The sequence below is a fragment of the Hyla sarda genome, chromosome 2 (assembly GCF_029499605.1).
Source record: "Hyla sarda isolate aHylSar1 chromosome 2, aHylSar1.hap1, whole genome shotgun sequence".
NCBI lineage: Eukaryota > Metazoa > Chordata > Amphibia > Anura > Hylidae > Hyla > Hyla sarda.
The window spans coordinates 243,964,644-243,989,585 of NC_079190.1; the positions used below are offsets into that span (position 1 = coordinate 243,964,644).

General features: G+C 39.4%; 1 protein-coding gene across 3 annotated transcripts in view; it reads left to right on the top strand.

Moving 5' to 3' along the window:
• Window positions 1–24,942, top strand: part of LOC130355929 (ras GTPase-activating protein 4-like) — a 262,095-nt gene that overhangs the window by 90,495 nt on the left and 146,658 nt on the right. For 2 of the 3 annotated variants that reach the window (XM_056556793.1, XM_056556794.1), the window contains exon 2: window positions 19,867–19,923. In XM_056556793.1, coding sequence (XP_056412768.1) covers window positions 19,867–19,923 — 57 coding nt within the window. The remainder of the gene's footprint in view (window positions 1–19,866; window positions 19,924–24,942) is intronic. The other variant, XM_056556795.1, reaches the window with a different exon arrangement.

The following is a 24,942-nucleotide window of genomic DNA, read 5'->3' on the forward strand; positions in this document are numbered from 1 at the left end:
ATATGAGCCAGCCGGATGAGCGTGGATCAACAGTACATGTAATAATAGAGTAAATGTATATGAGCCAGCCGTATGAGCGTGGATCAACAGTACATGTAATAATAGAGTAAATGTATATGAGCCAGCAGTATGAGCGCGGATCAACAGTACATGTAATAATAGAGTAAATGTATATGAGCCAGCCGTATGAGCGTGGATCAACAGTACATGTAATAATAGAGTAAATGTATATGAGCCAGCCGTATGAGCGCGGATCAACAGTACATGTAATAATAGAGTAAATGTATATAAGCCAGCCGTATGAGCGCGGATAAACAGTACATGTAATAATAGAGTAAATGTATATGAGCCAGCAGTATGAGCGCGGATCAACAGTACATGTAATAATAGAGTAAATGTATATGAGCCAGCCGTATGAGCGCGGATCAACAGTACATGTAATAATAGAGTAAATGTATATGAGCCAGCCGTATGAGCGCGGATCAACAGTACATGTAATAATAGAGTAAATGTATATGAGCCAGCAGTATGAGCGCGGATCAACAGTACATGTAATAATAGAGTAAATGTATATGAGCCAGCCGTATGAGCGTGGATCAACAGTACATGTAATAATAGAGTAAATGTATATGAGCCAGCCGTATGAGCGTGGATCAACAGTACATGTAATAATAGAGTAAATGTATATGAGCCAGCCGTATGAGCGTGGATCAACAGTACATGTAATAATAGAGTAAATGTATATGAGCCAGCCGTATGAGCGTGGATCAACAGTACATGTAATAATAGAGTAAATGTATATGAGCCAGCCGTATGAGCGTGGATCAACAGTACATGTAATAATAGAGTAAATGTATATGAGCCAGCCGTATGAGCGTGGATCAACAGTACATGTAATAATAGAGTAAATGTATATGAGCCAGCCGTATGAGCGTGGATCAACAGTACATGTAATAATAGAGTAAATGTATATGAGCCAGCCGTATGAGCGCGGATCAACAGTACATGTAATAATAGAGTAAATGTATATGAGCCAGCCGTATGAGCGTGGATCAACAGTACATGTAATAATAGAGTAAATGTATATGAGCCAGCCGTATGAGCGCGGATCAACAGTACATGTAATAATAGAGTAAATGTATATGAGCCAGCCGTATGAGCGCGGATCAACAGTACATGTAATAATAGAGTAAATGTATATGAGCCAGCCGGATGAGCGCGGATCAACAGTACATGTAATAATAGAGTAAATGTATATGAGCCAGCAGTATGAGCGTGGATCAACAGTACATGTAATAATAGAGTAAATGTATATGAGCCAGCAGTATGAGCGCGGATCAACAGTACATGTAATAATAGAGTAAATGTATATGAGCCAGCCGTATGAGCGTGGATCAACAGTACATGTAATAATAGAGTAAATGTATATGAGCCAGCCGTATGAGCGCGGATCAACAGTACATGTAATAATAGAGTAAATGTATATGAGCCAGCCGTATGAGCGTGGATAAACAGTACATGTAATAATAGAGTAAATGTATATGAGCCAGCAGTATGAGCGCGGATCAACAGTACATGTAATAATAGAGTAAATGTATATGAGCCAACCGTATGAGCGCGGATCAACAGTACATGTAATAATAGAGTAAATGTATATGAGCCAGCCGTATGAGCGCGGATCAACAGTACATGTAATAATAGAGTAAATGTATATGAGCCAGCAGTATGAGCGCGGATCAACAGTACATGTAATAATAGAGTAAATGTATATGAGCCAGCCGTATGAGCGTGGATCAACAGTACATGTAATAATAGAGTAAATGTATATGAGCCAGCCGTATGAGCGTGGATCAACAGTACATGTAATAATAGAGTAAATGTATATGAGCCAGCCGTATGAGCGTGGATCAACAGTACATGTAATAATAGAGTAAATGTATATGAGCCAGCCGTATGAGCGTGGATCAACAGTACATGTAATAATAGAGTAAATGTATATGAGCCAGCCGTATGAGCGTGGATCAACAGTACATGTAATAATAGAGTAAATGTATATGAGCCAGCCGTATGAGCGTGGATCAACAGTACATGTAATAATAGAGTAAATGTATATGAGCCAGCCGTATGAGCGTGGATCAACAGTACATGTAATAATAGAGTAAATGTATATGAGCCAGCCGTATGAGCGTGGATCAACAGTACATGTAATAATAGAGTAAATGTATATTAGCCAGCCGTATGAGCGTGGATCAACAGTACATGTAATAATAGAGTAAATGTATATGAGCCAGCCGTATGAGCGTGGATCAACAGTACATGTAATAATAGAGTAAATGTATATGAGCCAGCCGTATGACCGTGGATCAACAGTACATGTAATAATAGAGTAAATGTATATGAGCCAGCCGTATTAGCGCGGATCAACAGTACATGTAATAATAGAGTAAATGTATATGAGCCAGCCGTATGAGCGCGGATCAACAGTACATGTAATAATAGAGTAAATGTATATGAGCCAGCCGTATGAGCGCGGATCAACAGTACATGTAATAATAGAGTAAATGTATATGAGCCAGCCGTATGAGCGCGGATCAACAGTACATGTAATAATAGAGTAAATGTATATGAGCCAGCCGTATGAGCGCGGATCAACAGTACATGTAATAATAGAGTAAATGTATATGAGCCAGCCGTATGAGCGTGGATCAACAGTACATGTAATAATAGAGTAAATGTATATGAGCCAGCCGGATGAGCGTGGATCAACAGTACATGTAATAATAGAGTAAATGTATATGAGCCAGCCGTATGAGCGTGGATCAACAGTACATGTAATAATAGAGTAAATGTATATGAGCCAGCAGTATGAGCGCGGATCAACAGTACATGTAATAATAGAGTAAATGTATATGAGCCAGCCGTATGAGCGTGGATCAACAGTACATGTAATAATAGAGTAAATGTATATGAGCCAGCCGTATGAGCGCGGATCAACAGTACATGTAATAATAGAGTAAATGTATATGAGCCAGCCGTATGAGCGTGGATCAACAGTACATGTAATAATAGAGTAAATGTATATGAGCCAGCCGTATGAGCGCGGATCAACAGTACATGTAATAATAGAGTAAATGTATATGAGCCAGCCGTATGAGCGCGGATAAACAGTACATGTAATAATAGAGTAAATGTATATGAGCCAGCAGTATGAGCGCGGATCAACAGTACATGTAATAATAGAGTAAATGTATATGAGCCAGCAGTATGAGCGCGGATCAACAGTACATGTAATAATAGAGTAAATGTATATGAGCCAGCCGTATGAGCGCGGATCAACAGTACATGTAATAATAGAGTAAATGTATATGAGCCAGCCGTATGAGCGCGGATCAACAGTACATGTAATAATAGAGTAAATGTATATGAGCAAGCCGTATGAGCGCGGATCAACAGTACATGTAATAATAGAGTAAATGTATATGAGCCAGCCGTATGAGCGTGGATCAACAGTACATGTAATAATAGAGTAAATGTATATGAGCCAGCCGTATGAGCGCGGATCAACAGTACATGGAATAATAGAGTAAATGTATATGAGCCAGCCGTATGAGCGCGGATCAACAGTACATGTAATAATAGAGTAAATGTATATGAGCCAGCAGTATGAGCGCGGATCAACAGTACATGTAATAATAGAGTAAATGTATATGAGCCAGCAGTATGAGCGCGGATCAACAGTACATGTAATAATAGAGTAAATGTATATGAGCCAGCCGTATGAGCGCGGATCAACAGTACATGTAATAATAGAGTAAATGTATATGAGCCAGCCGTATGAGCGCGGATCAACAGTACATGTAATAATAGAGTAAATGTATATGAGCCAGCCGTATGAGCGTGGATCAACAGTACATGTAATAATAGAGTAAATGTATATGAGCCAGCCGTATGAGCGTGGATCAACAGTACATGTAATAATAGAGTAAATGAATATGAGCCAGCCGTATGAGCGTGGATCAGCAGTACATGTAATAATAGAGTAAATGTATATGAGCCAGCCGTATGAGCGCGGATCAACAGTACATGTAATAATAGAGTAAATGTATATGAGCCAGCCGTATGAGCGCGGATCAACAGTACATGTAATAATAGAGTAAATGTAGCTCCGTGCAGCTTCAGCTATCACAGGGAGAGGAGATCCTCTCCCTGTGATAGCCAAACTGAGACTGCTGTGAGCATCGATGCGTGACGTTTAAATATGTCACATGACAAGTGTGAGCCAATAGGATGTGATGGAGGCGGACCATCTCATTCTATGGCAAATCTCATTCTATGGCAATGCACTGGCGATGTATCCAATATAAAATGAACAGTGTCTCTTACTAACTGGGTAGCTATCAAAAGTATTTAGGGTCTGGGGGAGGGGGGGAAGTGCACCAAATGCGCTGTTACTACTATAATTAAGCACTTTGGCCCTCCCTACCACCAATTGTGGCTACGGGAAACTTCTATTCAATTTCCACACATTAGTAGCACATTAGTATTAGGACATGTTGCTCATGGGTGAGCATTCCTCTCATTCAACTGTGACAAGAGCTGTACTTGGCTATCTCTTCAGCCCCATAGAGGGTGACCGGAGCTTGCATGTTTGATGGCTGCATCATTCACACATGGAGAAGGAACCACTGTTCCCATGATCTGTAGGGTCCCAGTGGTTAGTCCCCCACGATCGAATACTCATCCCCTTTAAATGTTCATTATACCACCAGAAGAACAGTGAAATAATTAACCCCTTATTACACCAGAAGATAACTCAGCACTGGTACTGGTTCACCCCTGGACAAACATTGGGTTGGTGGAATCCCAGAGCTGTTTTGATAATATGAGTATGTGATTACTTTCTATGAGAATGTGTGTCCACAGATAGTACATGTATTGTGAGACCCCTGGATGAAGATATAGCTGAAACATGCATCAGAATTGGTGGAATCCCAGAGCTCATTTGATGATATGATTCATTTCTGAGCAGCTTTGTGCCCACAGAAAGTACATGTATTACGATTTTGATCTTCTTGAGTCATGTGCTTGTATGTAGCTTTTGTACATTTTATTTATAAAGTATGCTTAGTATGCATTGTAACATGTTAAACTTCATGTGAATATTATTCAGTATTTCAATGTATCAGCTAGTGGATAGGATCATCATTAAGAGGGTATTATTATGCAAATTGAATATACTATTATGAAATACATGGATTTAAGCTCTTGGAGATAATCAGATCTAGTTAATATCCTTCCTTATTATGCTGCTTTAAATCTGCTTGAATGAAATTGTAGATGCTATTTAGGCTATTTGTGGGGGCTCCTGTGGTGCTGCCACGTGCATGTGTGGCACATATGTTAAATATATGAATTTGTGAACAAACTCACTGGCTGCCTAGGAAATTGAAATTAACTCTTAAAATATGTTTGCTGACCTTTACAGCCATGTATAACCTGAGCTACTTGAAAAAACTACTGCAGTCCAAATCCTCATGCCATGTTCTCTGATGAACAAGCATAAATAAACTGTCTATACCCAGGATTTACCATAAACCCTCTAGAGCCAGTGCTTTCTGTCATGCAGCCGCCACTCTCTGAAGATCATCCTTGGACATTTTACACCTGTTCAGTTTGACAGTTGATTGCGAATCACACACACAACATACAGCGAATTGCTGGCCTTACTCCAGATTGCCCTTTGAGTTTATTGTGAGAAAAGCGCAAAGGCTGGGTTCACATCACATTTTAGGCAATACAGGCTGGGGGAAGCTAAAACCAGGCGCTCCCGTATGTTATGCATTTCAATGAGCTGACTGGAGTGAAACACTGACTCCGGTCGGCAAATTTTTGCCCCGTATGCGGTTTTCACACCGGACCTAAAACCATGGTCTACCGCGGTTTTTGGTCTGGTGTGAAAATCTGCATATGGGGCAAAAATGAGCTGACCGGAGTCAGTGTTTCACTCCAGTCAGCTCATTGAAATGCATTACCTACGGGACGCATACGGCAGGGATACGGGAGCGCCCGGTTTTAGCTCCCCCCAGCCGTATGTGGTCCCGTATTGCCTAAAAGGTGATGTGAACCCAGCTAGTTACTCTTGCTCTTTTAAAGGTGTTATCGGAAGTCTATGTCATAACTGTCAAACTGGTGACAGTTAAGCAACTGGAATCCCCACAGTCCCTATTTCTGCAATTGTCTAGTGTCTTCGTATTCTACTGAATAGGAGATACAGAAATAGTCAAATGCACTGAAAATATTTTTCCTTGGAATCATCCACATCCTAATGAGATTCCTATTTCTGTGTCTATTCACAAAGCGAATGCACTGGTTTAGCATGTCAATAATTCATAAATTACTATATAATTTACATCCGCAGCTTCTGCAGACTTCTTGTTTTTTTTTCCAATCAGCAATTTTCCATATTTCAAGACATATTAACATTTGTTTATACATATTAGTATTTATATTGCCTTTACAAATCACCAGCTAAACATCCTGAAACATGGATCCTTCACAGTGCTTGCCTGATGGTTGTAAACATATTTCAAAGATGACTCAAAAATATTGCATTCTGTAACTTCTATGGACTAATCAGTTCATAAAAGTTACCCTATGTCTCAAATGTCTATCTTCAATGACCTAGTGCAAAAAAATTATGTATATTTCTTTTTCTCAGTAATGAATGCAATATAAAAAGAAAAAACTGAAAAAAGTGCAGCTATGTGCCATTACTCTTATAGGGAGTATATTCAAACAGGGTACGCTCACCTTTTTGTGTTGTACTATGAGCACAACACCATCATGCGCTCGGAGCCAAACAATGTGGCTAAAATAAATGGAGTACAGCCGGCATTAGGTCCTGTTCTTCTGACAGTCAAGGAATGTAGAAGTGAAGATGCTGTTGGCATAGCTTGAAAGATCATGCTTTCAGGCGCTCCTCCAATCAGGGGTTACCAAAATCAACTGAAAATGGACCAGTAAAATAAAGTAAATTTATTTGTATAGACGGACAACGCGTTTCAAGGGGCGGGACTCTTCCTCTTCCTCAGGTCCACTGATTTTTTAACAGAGATAATGACAGTTTTTATACAGTGTTAGACCGCAAAAATTATCAGTCAATCGCAGACTGGTGTAGCGGCATAATATATACAAACATAATATATTGTACATGTACATACAGCATAAACTATGCATATAATTCCTAAATAATAATATAATAGGTACTAAATGTAAAAACATAATACACATAAAAATCTTGGAAGTACATATGTATGTAAAAGCAAAGAAATTGTGACCCTGTATTGATTCATGAGAGCTCCCTTTGTACTTAGATAGTGTGTTCGGAGAAAGAAGAGAATGTCCTCCCGCTGAGCCTTCCCCGAACGGAGCCGGTGTAGTGAAGAATTGTGTGTTTTGAAGAGTTCTGTGTCCCGAACAGCTGATGAAAGTGCTGAGTCACTGTTCTTCACTACACCACCACAAGCAGAAAGCGAGGCGGCTCTGAATGAAATGGGAGACCGCCTGGCACACAAGCTCCGGAGGTCTGCGCAAAAGACGTGCTGCTGTCAGTATGACAGCTACCTAGGTTTTATAATACAAATACTTAAAAAAGGGCACAACTATAGCAGCACTATCAACATTATGGACAACAGACAACTATTAAAACTTTGGCCATCATAGATGTCTGTCTGTCACAGAGACATGTCAACGTGTTGATTGCTTGGGGTCTTAGTACTGAGATCCCCCAGCAATCATGAGAACTATAGGGGAGAATTGTGTGGTTAAAGGGCTATTCCAGGAATTTCTTTTATTTTACGATGCTATAGGGGCTGTAAAGTTAGTGTAGTTCATAATATAGTGTCTCTATCTGTGTCTGATGGTTTTCTCACAATTCTTATGTGATTTTCACCCCAATATTTATTTTTAACAGCATACAAAAAGACTGTTGTCTCAGATTTCTCCCAGGTTGCAATGCGGCTGAGACCTGACTCACTAGTCAGCTGATGACAGGGAGCCTGTCTGCTTCAATGGGTGGAGGGATCAATCTGCAACTAATGCAACAGCTGTAGGCACCCTGATTGAAAACCACAGGTCTTTTGAATGGATGCAGCTCATTTATGTTTCATTGGGTGGGGTGGCTGATGTGTGGGAGGTAGGAAATGGAATTATTGGATTTGTAGGCAAAGAAGAAAACTCAAAAAGGAAATACCAGTTCACAAAAAGCTAGCCACAGCGTTATGGTAATCTCACAACATAGCCATTTAGCCCCAAGACAAGCGCAGATCCTTCCTAAGCATGGCCATTACTGTCCAGCAGGTACGTACTAAAATCACCTTATGATAACCCCTTTAAGCGATCTCCATCCGTATTAAAGCGTACCTGTCAGATCCCACAAAACAAAAACAAAACTGTTATTTGTTACTCAGTACCTAATCCTGATCATGTACATAACGCCCATATTTCACAAAAAAATTGCATATTAAACCTGCTCAGCTTTCTCACTCTGCTGACTCACTGTTTTTGGGAGCGAGTCTGAAAGCCCTGCTCTGTAACCCTTTCCTCTCAGGTTTTATGCTGTACATGTTACACAGAGAGGAGGAATGATTATTGGAGATTGCCTGTACTCTACCACCAAAGACAATATGGTGAATGCATAACTTAGATCTTCCTAAATTAGTTCAAAGGTTTAGTGCTAAAAGTACAGTAGTTTTTTATGCATACTTTTTCTATTTGTCTTATATGTTCCTATGTCATTCATGTGTGTCATCCTTTGGCAGCCCTGTAATGCTGGGACTTGTAGTTTTGGAAAAGTTGGAGATACAGTGTTTGGATAACTCTTTTTAACAGGAGTGTTGCCTTCAGCCGTGTGCCTACAGCTTTGCAAAACTACAACTCCCAGCATGTCCAGACATATTTTGGTTGTTCAAGCATGCTTGGAGTTGTAGTTTTACAACAGCTGGATGATTGGTAAAACTCTGTGTTACAGTAGTGTTGCTGCAAGCAGTATTCCTCCTGCAGCTTTGTCCATCAGTCATCTCTTGTCCATGACCCTTGGACATGCTCATGCTGCTGTGGGACTCATCAGTGTCCCAGGAGGTATGGGGACCCCTAGTGGAGTCATTTTCAAAGGCAGTTTTCTTTAATAAAATTAGATTTTTTTTTTCTTAAGAAGTATATTAGAAAAACTATTCTTTTGCTACAATGTACAACATATAAAAAGTTTTTATATCTGACAGTGTCCATTTAAGTCTACAGGGCTGTCTATGAAGGCTGTGCTGAGATTGCTTTGATTGACATGTCTCTTTGACATGTCAAAAGTTTTCCTAAATAAAAGGGACACTTTAATACGTAATCAGGTGTATAAAATATAGTATAAAATAAGTAGGAAATAATTTGGTACATGCCACATTTCTGCAAGAATATGCGACCTCTCACAATTTATGAAAACTAGTGTTAGGGTGCGTTCACACGGGCGAATTTGTCAGCGGATCCGCAGCTGCCCCTAAAGTGCTGACCTCTTTGTGCCTGCTAATAGCGGCAATCTGCCGCTACCAGCAGCAGACACACTGTGAAGTGCGAGTCGCAGTGTATCCGCACATCCCGCACATCGCGGCCGCTCCCCCGGCTCCCTGAGCTACACAGAGAGCGGCCGCGATGTGTACACTGCAGGGTAACTCGCACATCACAGTGTGTCTGCTGCTGGTAGCGGCGGATTGCCGCTATTAGCAGGCACAAAGAGGGCAGCACTTTAGGGGCCTTTGTCAGCAGATCCGCAGCTGCGGATCTGCTGACAAATACGCCCGTGTGAACGCACCCTTAGGCTAGGTTTCTACACAGGTTTTTCTGTGGCGTTTTGTGGAAAACTACCCCTGCAGTTTTTGAGCTAAAGTCACAAGTGGATCCAGCAGGAAGGAGGATTGAAAGTCTTTCCATTATATTTCCCATTTCTTTTGAAGAAACTTCTGACTTTGGCCCAAAAACTGTAGTGGTATTTTTCCAAAAAACGCCACAAAAAACCTGGGGGAAACCTAGCCTGAGAGAGGATTTGGCTTTAGATAGCAGGGCAAGTCTAAGAGCTGACATAGGTATTTATTTGTGGCAGACAGACAGTGATACATTTATTAAGAGGCTTTTGCCTCTTACTCTATCACTCAGCTAGCCCTCTGGTTAAAATGTATACATAAAACACCAGTCTTAATAAATATCCTTCAATATTTATTTTTATATGTCCATTGATTTCTGTAGTAAAAATTTAAGATATGCTTTTGTTTGCAGAAACAGATAGTATAAATATTCTGTTAAGTGTATGTTAAAACATTACTTTTGGCTTAAGTCTGCCCCATGATATGACACATTTGAACACTTTATGTCAGACATATGGCCAAATGTGATGTGAATATAACCTTAACTATACATAGTTAAACAGAGATAAAACAGAAAAGGAGTCATTGACATATAAAAAGCAGTTTCTTGCACATTTCCAAAGACCTCAGGGCCACTAAAATATTTATGCATCCTTTTTGTGTCTTTTGTTAATATGTTGTATGATATGAATAGACCTACTCTGTACTTTGCTGTGAAGCACCAGATATTCCATTCTAGTGTAAGCAGGCACTTATGAATATCTGATGTGTGTTCATCATCTAAATATATTTATGGCATTTATTTTGCTACATTGCTAGCTGTTATTTTTGTCTGTTTCCTCCTTTTAGCATTACAGTTATTACCTTTCAGATGCCAGAGTTATTTTCCAATACTAACAGCAATTGTTCAACATATGCTTTACAGAGAATAATTTAGAATGTGATTATCCACATAGCCATCTGTTTCTGCTGATAACATTGGCTTGAAACCTAAATCAGAATGAAATTTGGCTCAAGCTGTGAAAATCCACATCTCTTCGTATCCAAAATATTACAATAGGGCCATTCAGTAGTTTTAGTAGGTGTGTAAAGAGGAACTTCACCTCATGCCAGTATTGTCATGTAACAATAGTGATATCTAAACCCAGCACATCAAGTCATGACATATAAAACCTGTGATATTTTGAGCAAGATTAATCTCTGTGCTAAATACTTCTAATGATTGGTTTTCCTATTTACTTTTAGTTCTGTTCATTCAAACTCTTAACTGGTTATTTTTGCTACCATTATGCCTCATACATCAGTGCAGTCCAAACATTATGAAGTATGAAGAAAATGTATTTCAGAGGAGAACTAGCGGTCTTCCAAAAGTCTCAGTAGTGGCAAGTAGTTATTTAGCAGCCTCAATCACACAAGTATAAGAACATATGTCCCATAAACATTTTTTACTTGTTTATCTCACCATTTATTATAATAGCCACACATCCAAGACTAAGCCTAGTTATAATCTCCAGAGAATATAGTGTTTTCTGCCTTAAAGGGAACCTATCATCACTTTCACCCTGCCTACACCATGAGTCATCAAGGTGGTCCCTGATAGCTGTCCCCAAGCCAACATACTCCATGAATAGATCTCTCTTATGTTTGGGTATAAGTAGAAGTCTATCAGTTAAAGGGGTATTCTGGGGAAATAAAACAGGGTAGGGCATACGTTTCTGATTTTGCGGGGTCCAACTGCTGGGGCCCTTCTATCTCCTGTGCAGGCACTGCTACTATCTCGTCCTTGCTCTGCTCCGTCCCCCATCCTCACATATGGGCTTCAGTGACAACCCTCTCAACCCCAACGGTTAGACCCCCCATGATCAGAAACATATCCCTTATTCTGTGAGTACCCCTTTAACCCCTTAAAGGGGTACTCCACTGGAAAAAAAATGTAATCAACTGGTGCCAGAAAATTAAACAGATTTGTAAATTAGCTGTGAAGTTTGCCAGAACAGATATAGCACCAGGCACTGCTAATTCAATATATCAGCCTTGACACCTTGTTGGCTGGAAGAAGCGTCAAGTCTGTGACGCGAAACTAGTTGCCGCTGGTGGTGTGCCCCCGCATCTTGAGAGCGGCTGCTCTCACTCCCCGCGTGTGTGACCGTATTTTACCTTTCCACTCTGCCGTTGTGAATAAAGGACAAGACTTTTTATACTGCTTCCAGTGGTGAGTGCGACTTCTTTCTTCTTCGTCTAACTTATAGATTTGTAAATTACTTCTATAAAAAAATCTTAATCCTTCCAATACTTATCAGCTGCTATATGCTCCACAGGAAGTTCTTTTCTTTTTGAATTTCCTTTCTCCCTGACCACAGTGCTCTCTGCTGACACCTTGGTCCATTTTAGGAACTGTCCAGAGTAGGAACAAATCACCATAGCAAACCTATCCTGCTCCAGACAGTTCCTAAAATCGACAAAGGTGTCAGCAGAGAGCACTGTGGTCAGGGAGAAAGAAAATTCAAAAAGAAAAGAACTTCCTGTGGATCATACAGCAGCTGATAAGTACTGGAAGGATTAAGTTTTTAAATAGAAGGAATTTACAAATCTGTTTAACTTTCTGGCACCTGTTGATTTAAAAAATTTTTTTTTCCAGTAGAGTACCCCTTTAAGGACTCAGTGTTTTTAGTTTTTTCCTCCTTAAAGGACAACTGCAGTGGTACACATTTATATATGCCCATTCCCAGGCCTAAAAAATAAACAAAATAAGCTCATACATACCTTCCTACGAGCCCCCGTTGGTCCGGCACAGGCCTCACGGTCCGGCAGTGCTGACATCATTCCACTTCCTGGGGATGGGGACGCCGCAGAGCCGTCGGCGTATCACCGGCCGTAGCGATGTCCTGCCCCGGTCGGTGATAGGCTGAGCCCACTGTCATGTAAGAAGCCGGCCAGAGCTCCTTGTCACTGCCGGACTGTGAGGCCAGTGCCGGGAGGGCTCGTAGGAAGGTATGTATGAGTTTATTTTTGAGGCCCGGGCACAGGCATATATAAATGTGTACCACTGCAGTTGTCCTTTAACTTTTAAAAATCATAACCCTTTCAAGTTTGCAAGTTTTCAAGAATAAGTATTTCTCACAGAAAAGAATTGCAGTAACACATGTTTTGCTATAGACGTTTATTCCCTTTGTCTGTATTGGAACTAAACCAAAAATGGGAGGAAAAAAAGCTAATTGGACATAATGTCACACTTGATAAAGCCAAACATGGCGAAACATGTCGGGGTGTGACAGATCTGTATTTTAAATAGCAACTCCACTGTGGTCTATGTCTAATAATAGCCAATAAATAAGATTCAAGATAAAAAAAAGCCCACGCCTGCGGCTCACAGCAGGCAGTAGGTGCTAAGTGTAGGGACATCTCAACATCACTTTGTGGGACCAAGGACCGATTTATTGCCACACATATAAGTGGCTCACTGTAATAGAGACCGTGTGGTGACCCCAGAGTCCTAAGTCTCCTACATATATAAATTGGAGACTCATTGAGTCCAATTTTACTGACCCACAAAACTGGATCGTCCCACTCATAACCTGTAGGCACACTTACAGACGCCTATGACTACAGTGGAGCTGTGTATTTAAATGTGTTTATTCCTCACTTATATTAATCTGTTCACAATTAAAAGTTAAGTTTTATTATTTGTGTGACACATGCAATACAGAGGTTTTTTTTTAACCCCTCTGGGTTATTTTGTTGCACAATAATGTCACACAAAACTCCAAAAATGGGATGGAAAAAATTTTTGGCACCCTTAACTTAATATTTGGTTTCACACCCTTTGGAAAAAATAACTGAATTCAGTCGCTTCCTATAACCATCAATAAGCTTCTTACACCTCTCAACCGGAATATTGGACCACTCTTCCCTTTGCAAATTGCTCCAGTTCTCTCTTATTGGAAGGGTGCCTTTTCCCAACAGCAATTTCAAGATCTCTCCACAGGTGTTCAATGGGATTTAGATCTGGACTCATTGCTGGCCACTTCAGCGCTTTGTTGCCATCCATTTCTGGATGCTTTTTGACATATGTTTGGGGTCATTGTCCTGCTGGAAGACCCAAGATTTCAGACACTGGGCTGTACATTTCGCCCCAAAATCCATTGGTAATCCTCAGATTTCATGATGCCTTGCACACATTCAAGGCACCCAGTGCCAGAGGCAGCAGAACATCATCGAACCTCCAATATATATCACTGTAGGTACTGTGTTCTTTTCTTTGTAGACCTCATTCCATTTTCAGTAAACAGTAGAATGATGTGCTCATTTTTTGCGTCGTGATCTGAAGTTTTTATTGGTATAATTTTTCATCTGACTTTTTGATTGCCTTTTATAAAAATGTTTATGGTATAAAAGTGACAAAAAATAAGCTGTTTTGGAATTTTAGATTTCTTTTTTTTACGTGTACGCCATTTATCGTGTGGTTTAATTAACGCAATATTTTCATAGTTTGGACATTTATGCACGTGCGATACCACATATTTTTATATTTATTTTTATTTACCTCAGGGTTTTTTTATGGGAAAAGGGGGTGTTTCAAACGTTTATTAGGGAAGGGGTTAAATCACATTTATTAATTTATTAATCAAATGACGATTGGACGCCGAGGAGGAAGGTAGGGACCCTCCTCGCGTCCTTACAGCAGATCGGGACACTGCGATTACAGCGCAGTGGTCCCAATCAGCCCAACTGAGCTTATGGGAAGCATTTTTTTAAATTTTAGACGGGCGATTAACTTAGATCGTCGCGTCTAAAAGGTTAATACCAGGCATTACCACGATTGGTGATGTCCAGTATTAGCCATGGGTCCCGGCCGTTGCTAGGTGCTGGGCCCGACCCGTTATGATACGTGGTTACCCTTGTTCACCCACACTAAACCAAATAGACTGGATTATAGTGTGGATGAACAGGAGTCCAAAGAGGGGTCACTTACTTAAATATGTCCAGTAGGAGATATGTCCCCCAGAAGATCCTCTGCTGAATTAAGTGAATGGTGCACAGGGGGCGGGACTTCGCCGCCTCATTTTACATATTCATTGTCTGTAACTTCACTTTACTAGGATGTGGAATCAGACAATGGATATGTAAATTGAGACGATGAACCCCCGTCCCCTGCGCGCGATTCACTGAATTCAGCAGAATATGTTCTGGGGGAAATATCTCAGGACCTACTGGACATAGCAAGTTACCCCTTGTTGGACTCCCAACATTTACCCGATATATTGCATTTAGTGCGGGTGAACAGGCTGACAGTTTTCCTTTCAGGCCAGTAGGGCAGGCGAAAGCCACCAGGGACCGCCTCATTACTTGTAGTCCAGGCAGCATGAATGTCATGATATGTTACCTTTATAGGAATTGTCCAAGATTAGAAAAATATAGTTGCTTACTTTCAAAAGCAGCTCCATATCTGTCCACAGGTTGTGTGTGGTATTATGTGAGCTGCAATACCACATAAAACAAAGGCAACTGGGGATGTTTCTAGAAGAAAGCAGTTTTGTTTACTTATCCTTGATAAATCCCTTAATGCTTATAGATAGAGAAGGAAGTTACCTTTCTAAATTGAAGCATTTTGATTAGATAGTTTTTGAGCAAACACGTCTAAGCACCATATAGTGATCAGTACTGCAGAAGAGAGACAAAAAGGATCATAGATGGCGTGCGTTCTAGGACTGAGGTAAGACTCCAAAGGTTAGGAAGGGAGAATTTCCATGAAATAGGCCTATGAGATAAATGTGGCCATTCTTCGTTTGTTTAATTCAAAATTTCAGTCAATGTCATCCTCAACATTTATTATGCCACACAATATATATAGGGATATATTTATATTATTGCATGACTTTTCTTTATTTTTCTATATTTTTACCCAGATTTTCATGTCTTAATAATAATATTATATGTGTGGATAACTTTACTGGGATCTTTAGGTAACTTAGCATGTAATGGTAGCTTCCAACCTTTTAACCTTTTAACAACCTTCTTTTGTATTTAACAAGAGTCTCGCTTTTTTCAAAGGGGCAAAGTCAGTTTTATTTTGTACAGTTATGAGAGAACTTGAATAACTAGATAAAGTCAATTATGGACATTTATCAACGGGTTTAGTCAGGTTTTCTTTACTATAATTGTCGCAAAATTGTCGCAACTGCGACTACACGATTTTTCGTGCGACATTTTGACTGGAAAGTGAGAAAAGCAAGTTTTCCTAAAATTTACTATGTAGTAATAATTTTAAAATGGACTACGGGTAGTCAGGTATTTATTAACTGCGACAGTCGCAACTGCGCAAAAAAAAGTCGCAACAGCGTTAAAAATTGACTAAATTTACTCCAGCTCAAACATGGAGCAGAAAAAGCTACTACCAAAGTAAAAAAGGAAAAATTGCTTACGTGAAAGAAAATTATCAACAGGCTGAAACCAGTTGATAAATAAATCACACATACCGTAAGCAAAAAAAAAGTAAGGAAAAAATTACTAAAAGAAAGAATACATAAGCAAACATTGATAAATGTCCCTCAATATGTTTCTTTGAACACCTACAAATCCCACTGTTAGACATTAGATTCGATTATGGTCTGCTGTTAACATTTGCTAAATTTTTTACATTTTCTGGTATAAATAAATAATATTTGTTCTGGAGAAATTGGATTCATCCCTAGAAATGGGATTGTTACATAGATCACAATATATGAGTGTATGATTGGAAAAAAAATCTGTCTAGCTAAGATTGGTGATTTTCAACAAAATATATATTGCAGTGAGGCTATGTGCATATTCAGTATTTTGGTCTTCATAATTCTCAGTATTTTTTACCCAAACCATGAGTGGCACCATCACAAAGAAAAATTATAATGCAAAGGTTTGCAACTTTTCTTTGTTTTTTGCCAACCACTGATTTTGGTAAAAAAACTGACAAAGATGAGGACCAAAATTCTGTGTGTGCTCATAGACTTAGACATACGGTTACTGTCATTAAAAACAACTTTTAATATGTCGATCAGATATGGCAAAAGTTGTTGATTGCAATGAGTCTCACTCCTAAGACCCACTGCTATGAGTTAGTGTTTGCAAAAAATATATGCAATGCCACCCGCTTCCCCGGCTAATAACTTACAATAGCAGCGGGTCTCAGGAGTTAGATCTGGTCCGACCAACACCTTTTTACATGTCTGATCAACCTGTCAAAAGTTGTTTTTAATAACAGTAACACTTTAAAGGTGATTTTAGTACTTACCTCCCAGAACTGGGTATTTCCTGTTGGATTTTGTTCTCTAAACTACACATCCCACAGTTCCATGCTTAAAAGTTTGAGGTCACTTTTCTTCCTCCCGCACATCAGCCACCACACCCATTGGAACACAGTGTTTTCTAACCAGGGGGCCTACAGCTGTTACAAAATTGAAGCAGGACAGGCTCCCTCTAATCACCTGACTAGTGATGTCACGTCTCGACGCACTGCAACCTGGGAAATCCCGAGACATGAGTCATTTTGCATGCTGTTAAAAATTTATATTGGGGTGATAATCACAGAAGAATTGAGAGATGACCGCCACACACAGGTACAGACACTATATTATGAACTACACTAACTTTACAGCCCCTGTAGCATAGTCAAATAAAAACAATACCTGGAATACCTCTCTAAGCCTCATAGCATATAAGTAGACATGAATCCTTTTATATGCTGTGTTTTAAAACAGAAGTGCTCATTATGAACAATATGTGTTTTTCAAAACCCCATACAGTACATCCAGGAAACAGATGTATCCATGCTATTTCTACATCAGAGGAAATTAATAAGTGGAAATAACTTAAGTGAGATTGCTAGCACTCAGCTGGGAAATCACGACACTTTCCGTCTCAAATAAGACAGGCATTTTACAGTTTTCTGAACTCATGTAAACACACATTTGGGCGACTGCCTGAATGGGAGTTTGTGTAGATAAGTATGCATTGTTAAGTGTAAAAATGGATTAAGTGAACAGTTTACATTTACTACATTTCTTATGAAAAGCTGTATATGCTGAGAGAGCGGATGTTCTTTAACTAAACATTGACAGGTTTGTTTACTTCCTGGTCTTTTTTCAACCTAATGAACTATGTTACTATGTGGAGTCATTAAATAAGATCTAGAGTTGTTTTTATCTTTCTGACATCTGACCTATATTGGGCTGACCTGTATGGGAAAAATAATTAATAAATCAAAGGGAGCTTCAGGACAGGACCCTGCAGCACAGACTATAGATCTGAGGTTTTTGCTCTTAGTGTAAAGAAAATTCTTTCATGTATAGTAATTGTATAGTACTTTTCTTTAAAAAATCATTGTGGCGATTTCCAGGTATTGCAGATCACAAATTGACAAGTGGCGCAAATCGGGGGGAAGGGGTTTGAGCCGCTGCCATGGAAGGGTATTGTTTTTAACAAAGGATGCCTCCAGTTGTTTCGCCATTACAACTCCCAGCATGCCCTGACAGCCAATAGATGTCAGTGAAAGCTGGGAGTTGTAGTGGTGAAACAGCTGGAGGCACCCTGTATAGGTGAACTAAGGGCGGAAGTGTCGGCCCCAGCAGGCATCAGTGACGTTGTGCCTGCTGGGGAAGTCTGCTTGGTAGTGAGTACACTACCAGGCAGACAAAAAAGCATTTTTAATATAGTTAAAAAAATATTTAAAGGCAGGGAGGGGGTTAGGGATAGATGGGCAATAGGCAGGGACAGGAAAAAAAAAAGGATGGTGGGAGCTACACTTTAAACAATAGGAATTGCTGTTTTTTATGCCAGTAGACAGTCAGAGAGGAGGTACAGAGCCTCAGTGGCAGGTCTCCTGTCTCCCACCCATCATCCTTCTTTTGCTGATTGATGTACAGGGCTCCGTGCACTGCTTCTCTGACTGTTTACCAGCACAACAAAATGGCAATAAAGTGTTATTGGCCTTAAGAAAGAAGCCAGCTTCAGTTTTGCATTTAATTTTCCCTCCTCGTCTTCTAGGAACCATAAATTTTTTATTTTTCTGTCTACAAACCATTTTTCTGTCTACAAGCCCATTGAAGGGCTTGTTTTTTTGTGGGACCAATTGAAGTTTGTATTGACACCTTTGTTAAAAAAAATGTATGACACAACAAAAAGAAATTATTTGGGGGGGGGGGAAATTTTAAAGAAAACCACAATTTAGCAACCTTTTGAAGGTTTCGTTTTAAGGCAATGATAACATTCAACTGGCATGTTATCTTTATTCTGTATACAAATAAAACTATACCCGTGTTTACACGTTTTTATATTATTGTACTGCTTTTAAAAAAACTCAAACTTTTTTTAACAAATTAAGTATATTTAAAATTGTCCTATTATGAACCCTATAAGGCCTATTTCTCATTTTTCCATATAGAGTTATAAATCACCCCTAGACAAGTCATTTGATTAAAGGATCCATTTTATTTTACAGGATTCCGTCTACTATTTTCTTGTGGTATACTGGCACAACAGAGGTGAAAAAGACACTCTTTTTGCATCCGTGGCATAATGTAGCCCTATAGATAAGTTTAGTATGTACACAGGCAGCATTTACGATATACATGCTAAACATAGATTTAAAATGTGATGTGAACAGGGCCTAAGGCTAAATAACAAGACTAGGCCATTACATTGTAAGCACAGTACTGTAAGGTAAAATACTAGATACCTAATGTAATAACACTCTTGTATTCTCTGCCCATTCTGTTGTCTGCCTTTTGTCTTAACCTCATTTCCCACAAGCAGGGCCCTCACTCTTCCAGTTTGAATATTTACTGTGTAATATTGTAATGTCTGATACTTGTCTTTATTTGTATCTCCAAAATTGTAAAGTGCTGCGGAATCTGTTGCCACTATATCAGTAAATTTGATTATTATTTTTATTATTACAGTTTATGACTGACTGACTTTCTGTTTGCAGAACAGGCAGCAGTGATCCATACTGCATTGTGAAGATTGATGATGAGACGATTATCAGGTAAACAACCCTCTGTTCTCTGCTTTTTTTATGTGTAGCTTTGGCTTTTTATGTTTTTAGAAATGCATCCAATGAGACTTCATAAATGCAGCAGAGAATGTAAATGGCTGCCATTCAATCCTAACATTTGGCAATTGTTGTAAAAGTATAGCGTACATAGTATAACAATCGCTCCAGACTCCCCCGCTTGCGTCCATTTGGGATTAATAAAACAGAAACTGTTGATATGAGTGCTATTAGAGACATAACAGGAAAGTTATATATATACATATATATATATACATATATATATATATATATATATATATATATATATATATATATATAGATGTTATAAACCCACAGCTTACAAAAATAGAAAATAGACCTAAAACTGTCATATTCTTCTATATTGTGTTTTCCTATTAACAGTTCAGGTACAGATTATTTTTTATATGATATTCTGACAAGATCATCTGTATATTAAATATGTAAAGTTTGAAGTGGACATGTTTGCAGGGTAATGCTTAACTATTATCTTAATGTTCAATTAACTATATAACTATAACTGTATATCACAATATTGGGTCCCTGGCTTTTTTTGTAGCCCAATAGGACCCAAAGTCCTTAACTGGGAAAAAGATTAGTCAGGAAAAACAGGACACTGGCATCTGTTTCTGCCATTCAAAAAGAAATCATTGGATCAAGAGTAACATGCAAACATCCAGTTTACAGATCACTAGATGCCAAGGATTTTAGCACCAATATTCCCCTAAATACAAGAAGGAGGGCTCCTATTTGCGATACATCTTGACCATATATCAAACTATTGCATCCCAGTGATCTAGCTGACCACTCGACTACTGTAGACTGCAAAACTGGGACAACAGCAAAGAACTTGCCACTAGAAGCAATTTGGGGCATCAAACACTAGAAAACAGGACATCAAACCACTACAGTACACCCTCTCCATACTTAAACAATACTCACTCAAGACAGTTGTTTTTTAAATTGTTTAATTCTGAACTGTTTTAGCTAAACACCAGTCTGGAATGAACAGTAGGCAGTCCTACTGCCCCTGACATTTATAAATGGCACCAGACAGGTAACAGCTCATCAGGAAAACAATTGTCACAGTGAGCAGTCAGGTAAAGGGTCGCTGGATTCCATAGATTGGGGCACAGATATCTCTGAAATACCAAGGACATGGACAACTGATTAGATATAAAACCATTGCTACTAATAGACTCTCTCCTAGGACTGTATCCACCTTTTCCAGCCCACCGGAGCACCTGAAAGCTGAACTCATTTATGCAGGCTAAAGTCAGCAACTGCCGAGCCGAGAAGTTTGTGATTAATCAAATTTACTGTAACTTCGCTCATCTCTAGATGTTATAACAACTTACCTAACTGAAACCTGCATGTATTGTCACAGCAGCTTCGCTAACTGAACCCACTTGTGATATCAAAGCAGCTAATCTGACTAAAACCTACTTGTGATGTTACAATAGCTCTGCCAATCGAAATCTGCCTACAGATCACAGCAGCTAATCTGACTGGAATCCATTTATCACACTTGCATACCTTGCTAAAACAACTTGTGGTGTACAGCAGACCAAAATCTATGAAAAAAGCAACTCGGCTAACTGAAATTCAATTGTGAGGTCAAAGTAGCTTAGCCAATTAAAATGTGAGGTCACAGAAACTCGCCTCTCTTAACCCCTTAAGGACTCAGGGTTTTTCCGTTTTTGCACTTTCATTTTTTCCTCCTTACCTTTTAAAAATCATAACCCTTTCAATTTTCCACCTAAAAATCCATTGTATGGCTTATTTTTTGCGTCGCCAATTCTACTTTGCAGTGACATTAGTCAGTTTACCCAAAAATGTACGGCGAAACGGAAAAAAAAATCATTGTGCGACAAAATCGAAAAAACAATGCCATTTTGTAACTTTTGGGGGCTTCCGTTTCTACGCAGTGCATATTTCGGTAAAAATTACACCTTATCATTATTCTGTAGGTCCATACGGTTAAAATGATACCCTACTTATATAGGTTTGATTTTGTCGCACTTCTGGAAAAAATCATAACTACATGCAGGAAAATTTATACGTTTAAAAATGTCATCTTCTGACCCCTATAACTTTTTTATTTTTCCTCGTACGGGGCGGTATGAGGGCTCATTTTTTGCGCCGTGATCTGAAGTTTTTATTGGTATGATTTTTGTTTTGATCGGACTTTTTGATCACTTTTTATTCATTTTTTAATGTTATAAAAAATGACCAAAATACGCTTTTTTGGACTTTGGAATTTTTTTGCGCGTACGTCATTGACCGTACGGCTTAATTAATGATATATTTTTATAGTTCGGACATTTACGCACGCGGCGATACCACATATGTTTGTTTATTTATTTTTTTACACTGTTTTATTTTTTTTATGGGAAAAGGGGGGTGATTCAAACTTTTATTAGGGAAGGGGTTAAATGACCTTTATTAACACTTTTTTTTTACTTTTTTTTTGCAGTGTTATAGGTCCCATAGGGATCTTTTACACAGATCACAGGCGTGTATTAACACGCCTGTGATCAGTGTTATCGCTGCTTGACTGCTCCTGCCTGGATCTCAGGCACAGAGCAGTAATTCGCCGATCGGACACCGAGGAGGCAGGTAAGAGCCCTCCCGGTGTCCGATCAGCTGTTCGGGACGCCGCGATTTCACCGCGGCGGTCCCGAACAGCCCGACTGAGCAGCCGGGATACTTTCAGTTTCACTTTAGAAGCGGCGGTCAGCTTTGACCGCCGCTTCTAAAGGGTTAATACCGCACATCGCCGCGATCGGCGATGTGTGGTATTAGCCGCGGGTCCCGGCCGTTGATTAGCGCCGGGACCGACGCGATATGATGCGGGATCGCGGCGCGATCCCGCTTCATATCGCGGGAGCCGGCGCAGGACGTAAATATACGTCCTGCATCGTTAAGGGGTTAAAGGGGTGTTCCAATGTAAAGCATTTTTTTTTTCATATTAAGTGGCTCCAGAGAGTTAAACAGATTTGTAAATTACTTCTATTAAAAAATATCTTAGTCCTTCCAGTACTTATCAGCTGTTGAAGTTGAGTTGTTCTTTTCTGTCTGACAACAGTGCTCTCTGCTGAAACCTCTGTATGTCTCAGTAACTCCCCAGAGCAGGAGAGGTTTGCTATGGGGATTTGTTCCTACTCTGGACAGTTCCTGACACCGACAGAGTTGTCAGCAGAGAGCACTGTTGTCAGACAGAAAAGAACAACTCAACTTCAATAGCTGATAAGTACTGGAAGGGTTAAGATTTTTAATAGAAGTCATTTACAAATCTGTTTAACTTTCTGGAGACAATTTATATGGAAAAAAAATATGTTTTTAACTGGAATGCCCCTTTAAACCCACTTGTGATATCACAGCAGCATACCAACTGAAACCTACTTTTAATGTCACAGCATCCCTGTTGGCTGAAACCCACTTGTGGTGTCTCAGTAGCATAGCTGACTTAAAGCATTGCTGTCGTTAGAAACAATTTTTAAAGATGTTAAAAACAGGTTGAACCCAGAAAATTCAGCCTTTTTTGGTACTTTAAAAAAAAAAAAAAAGTACAGAAATCTCTGAGGGGAGGTGTGTTTATCTCCATGCGTTCCCCAGAGCACAGACAGCTTCAACAGAAGCATTCATTTGCACTGTTACAAACAATACAAGGTTATTTCACCAACAAACATAAGAGGGGCCTAGCCACAAGGGGAAGGGCCACCATTAGTTTATGAGATATAGATATACACCAACAAAAAGAAAACTATATATAAAATATATATTTTATTTAACAAATATAAGAATGACAGACGTTTAAAACATGAAAGAATAAAAACAAGGCACTACAATAACAACTGCAAGTGAGTGGAGGAGGTACAGCAGGCACAAATACACAGAATGCCGGGAAAAATATGTCATAAATCACAATAAGAGATTATAAAATCAGAATAAATATAATAAATGCTAAACAGATAGTATTCACAAGATTAATAGAAAGCTATAAGTAAAAAGAGACCATAACATCCTGCCATGCATTGCCTACCTACCAGCTCCAACCCCAATGTACGTTTCGCTTGTGCTTCTTCAGGGGACGTGTCATTTTATTAACTTATTTCTTATGTATGTGCACCATATAGGTTCCACATGGCTGCTTTAGGGTAATAAAAAACATGCACTTAGGGTAATAAAAAACATGCACAACTTGTCATCAGTTGTGGCATCAGTTGCGTGGAGATCTAGGCTGAGTTCACCTATGCTGGATGCCGGACGTATGTGAACCCAGCCTTACTGACCAAAACCCACTTTTTATGTCACAGCAGCTTACTTGACTGAAACCCACTTATGATATGTGATAGCAACTCTAGTTACTGATACCAGCCTGTGATGTCACAATACATCAGTGAGGCTCACTTACCTGACTGAAACCCACTTGTAATGTCACAGTAATTTAGCTGACTGTAAGCCACTTGTGATGTCACAAAACGGATGTCACAGAACGGTACCTTGCTGAATCCCAGTTGTGATGTCACATGAATTCTATTGATTGAAACCTACTTTTGCAGATACTTTCAAGGAATAATTTTTTTTTTTTTACTTAGGCACGTGTACATCAACATGTTTCCTGCAGATACGGGGGGGGGGGGGGGGGGGAGATTTATCAAAACCTGTCCAGAGGAAAAGTTGCTCCAGAGGAAAGAGTTGCCCATAGCAACCATCTTTCATTTTTCAGAGGCGAGAAGAAGTGATCTGATTGGTTGCTATGGGCAACTCAGCAACTTTTCCTCTGGACAGGTTTTGATAAATCTCCCCCAGTATGTGTAGATGTTATAGCTCTCTGATACCCTAGCTCGCAGTCCAAATTACATAACCTACTGTATGAGGGTCTTAAAGGCGGTGGCTATAGTATATAATACAAACTAAGGACTCCACTTTACTTTTACTTTTGTTGGCTATCTGAGACATAACACTTGGAGAAGCTTATCAAGGGGA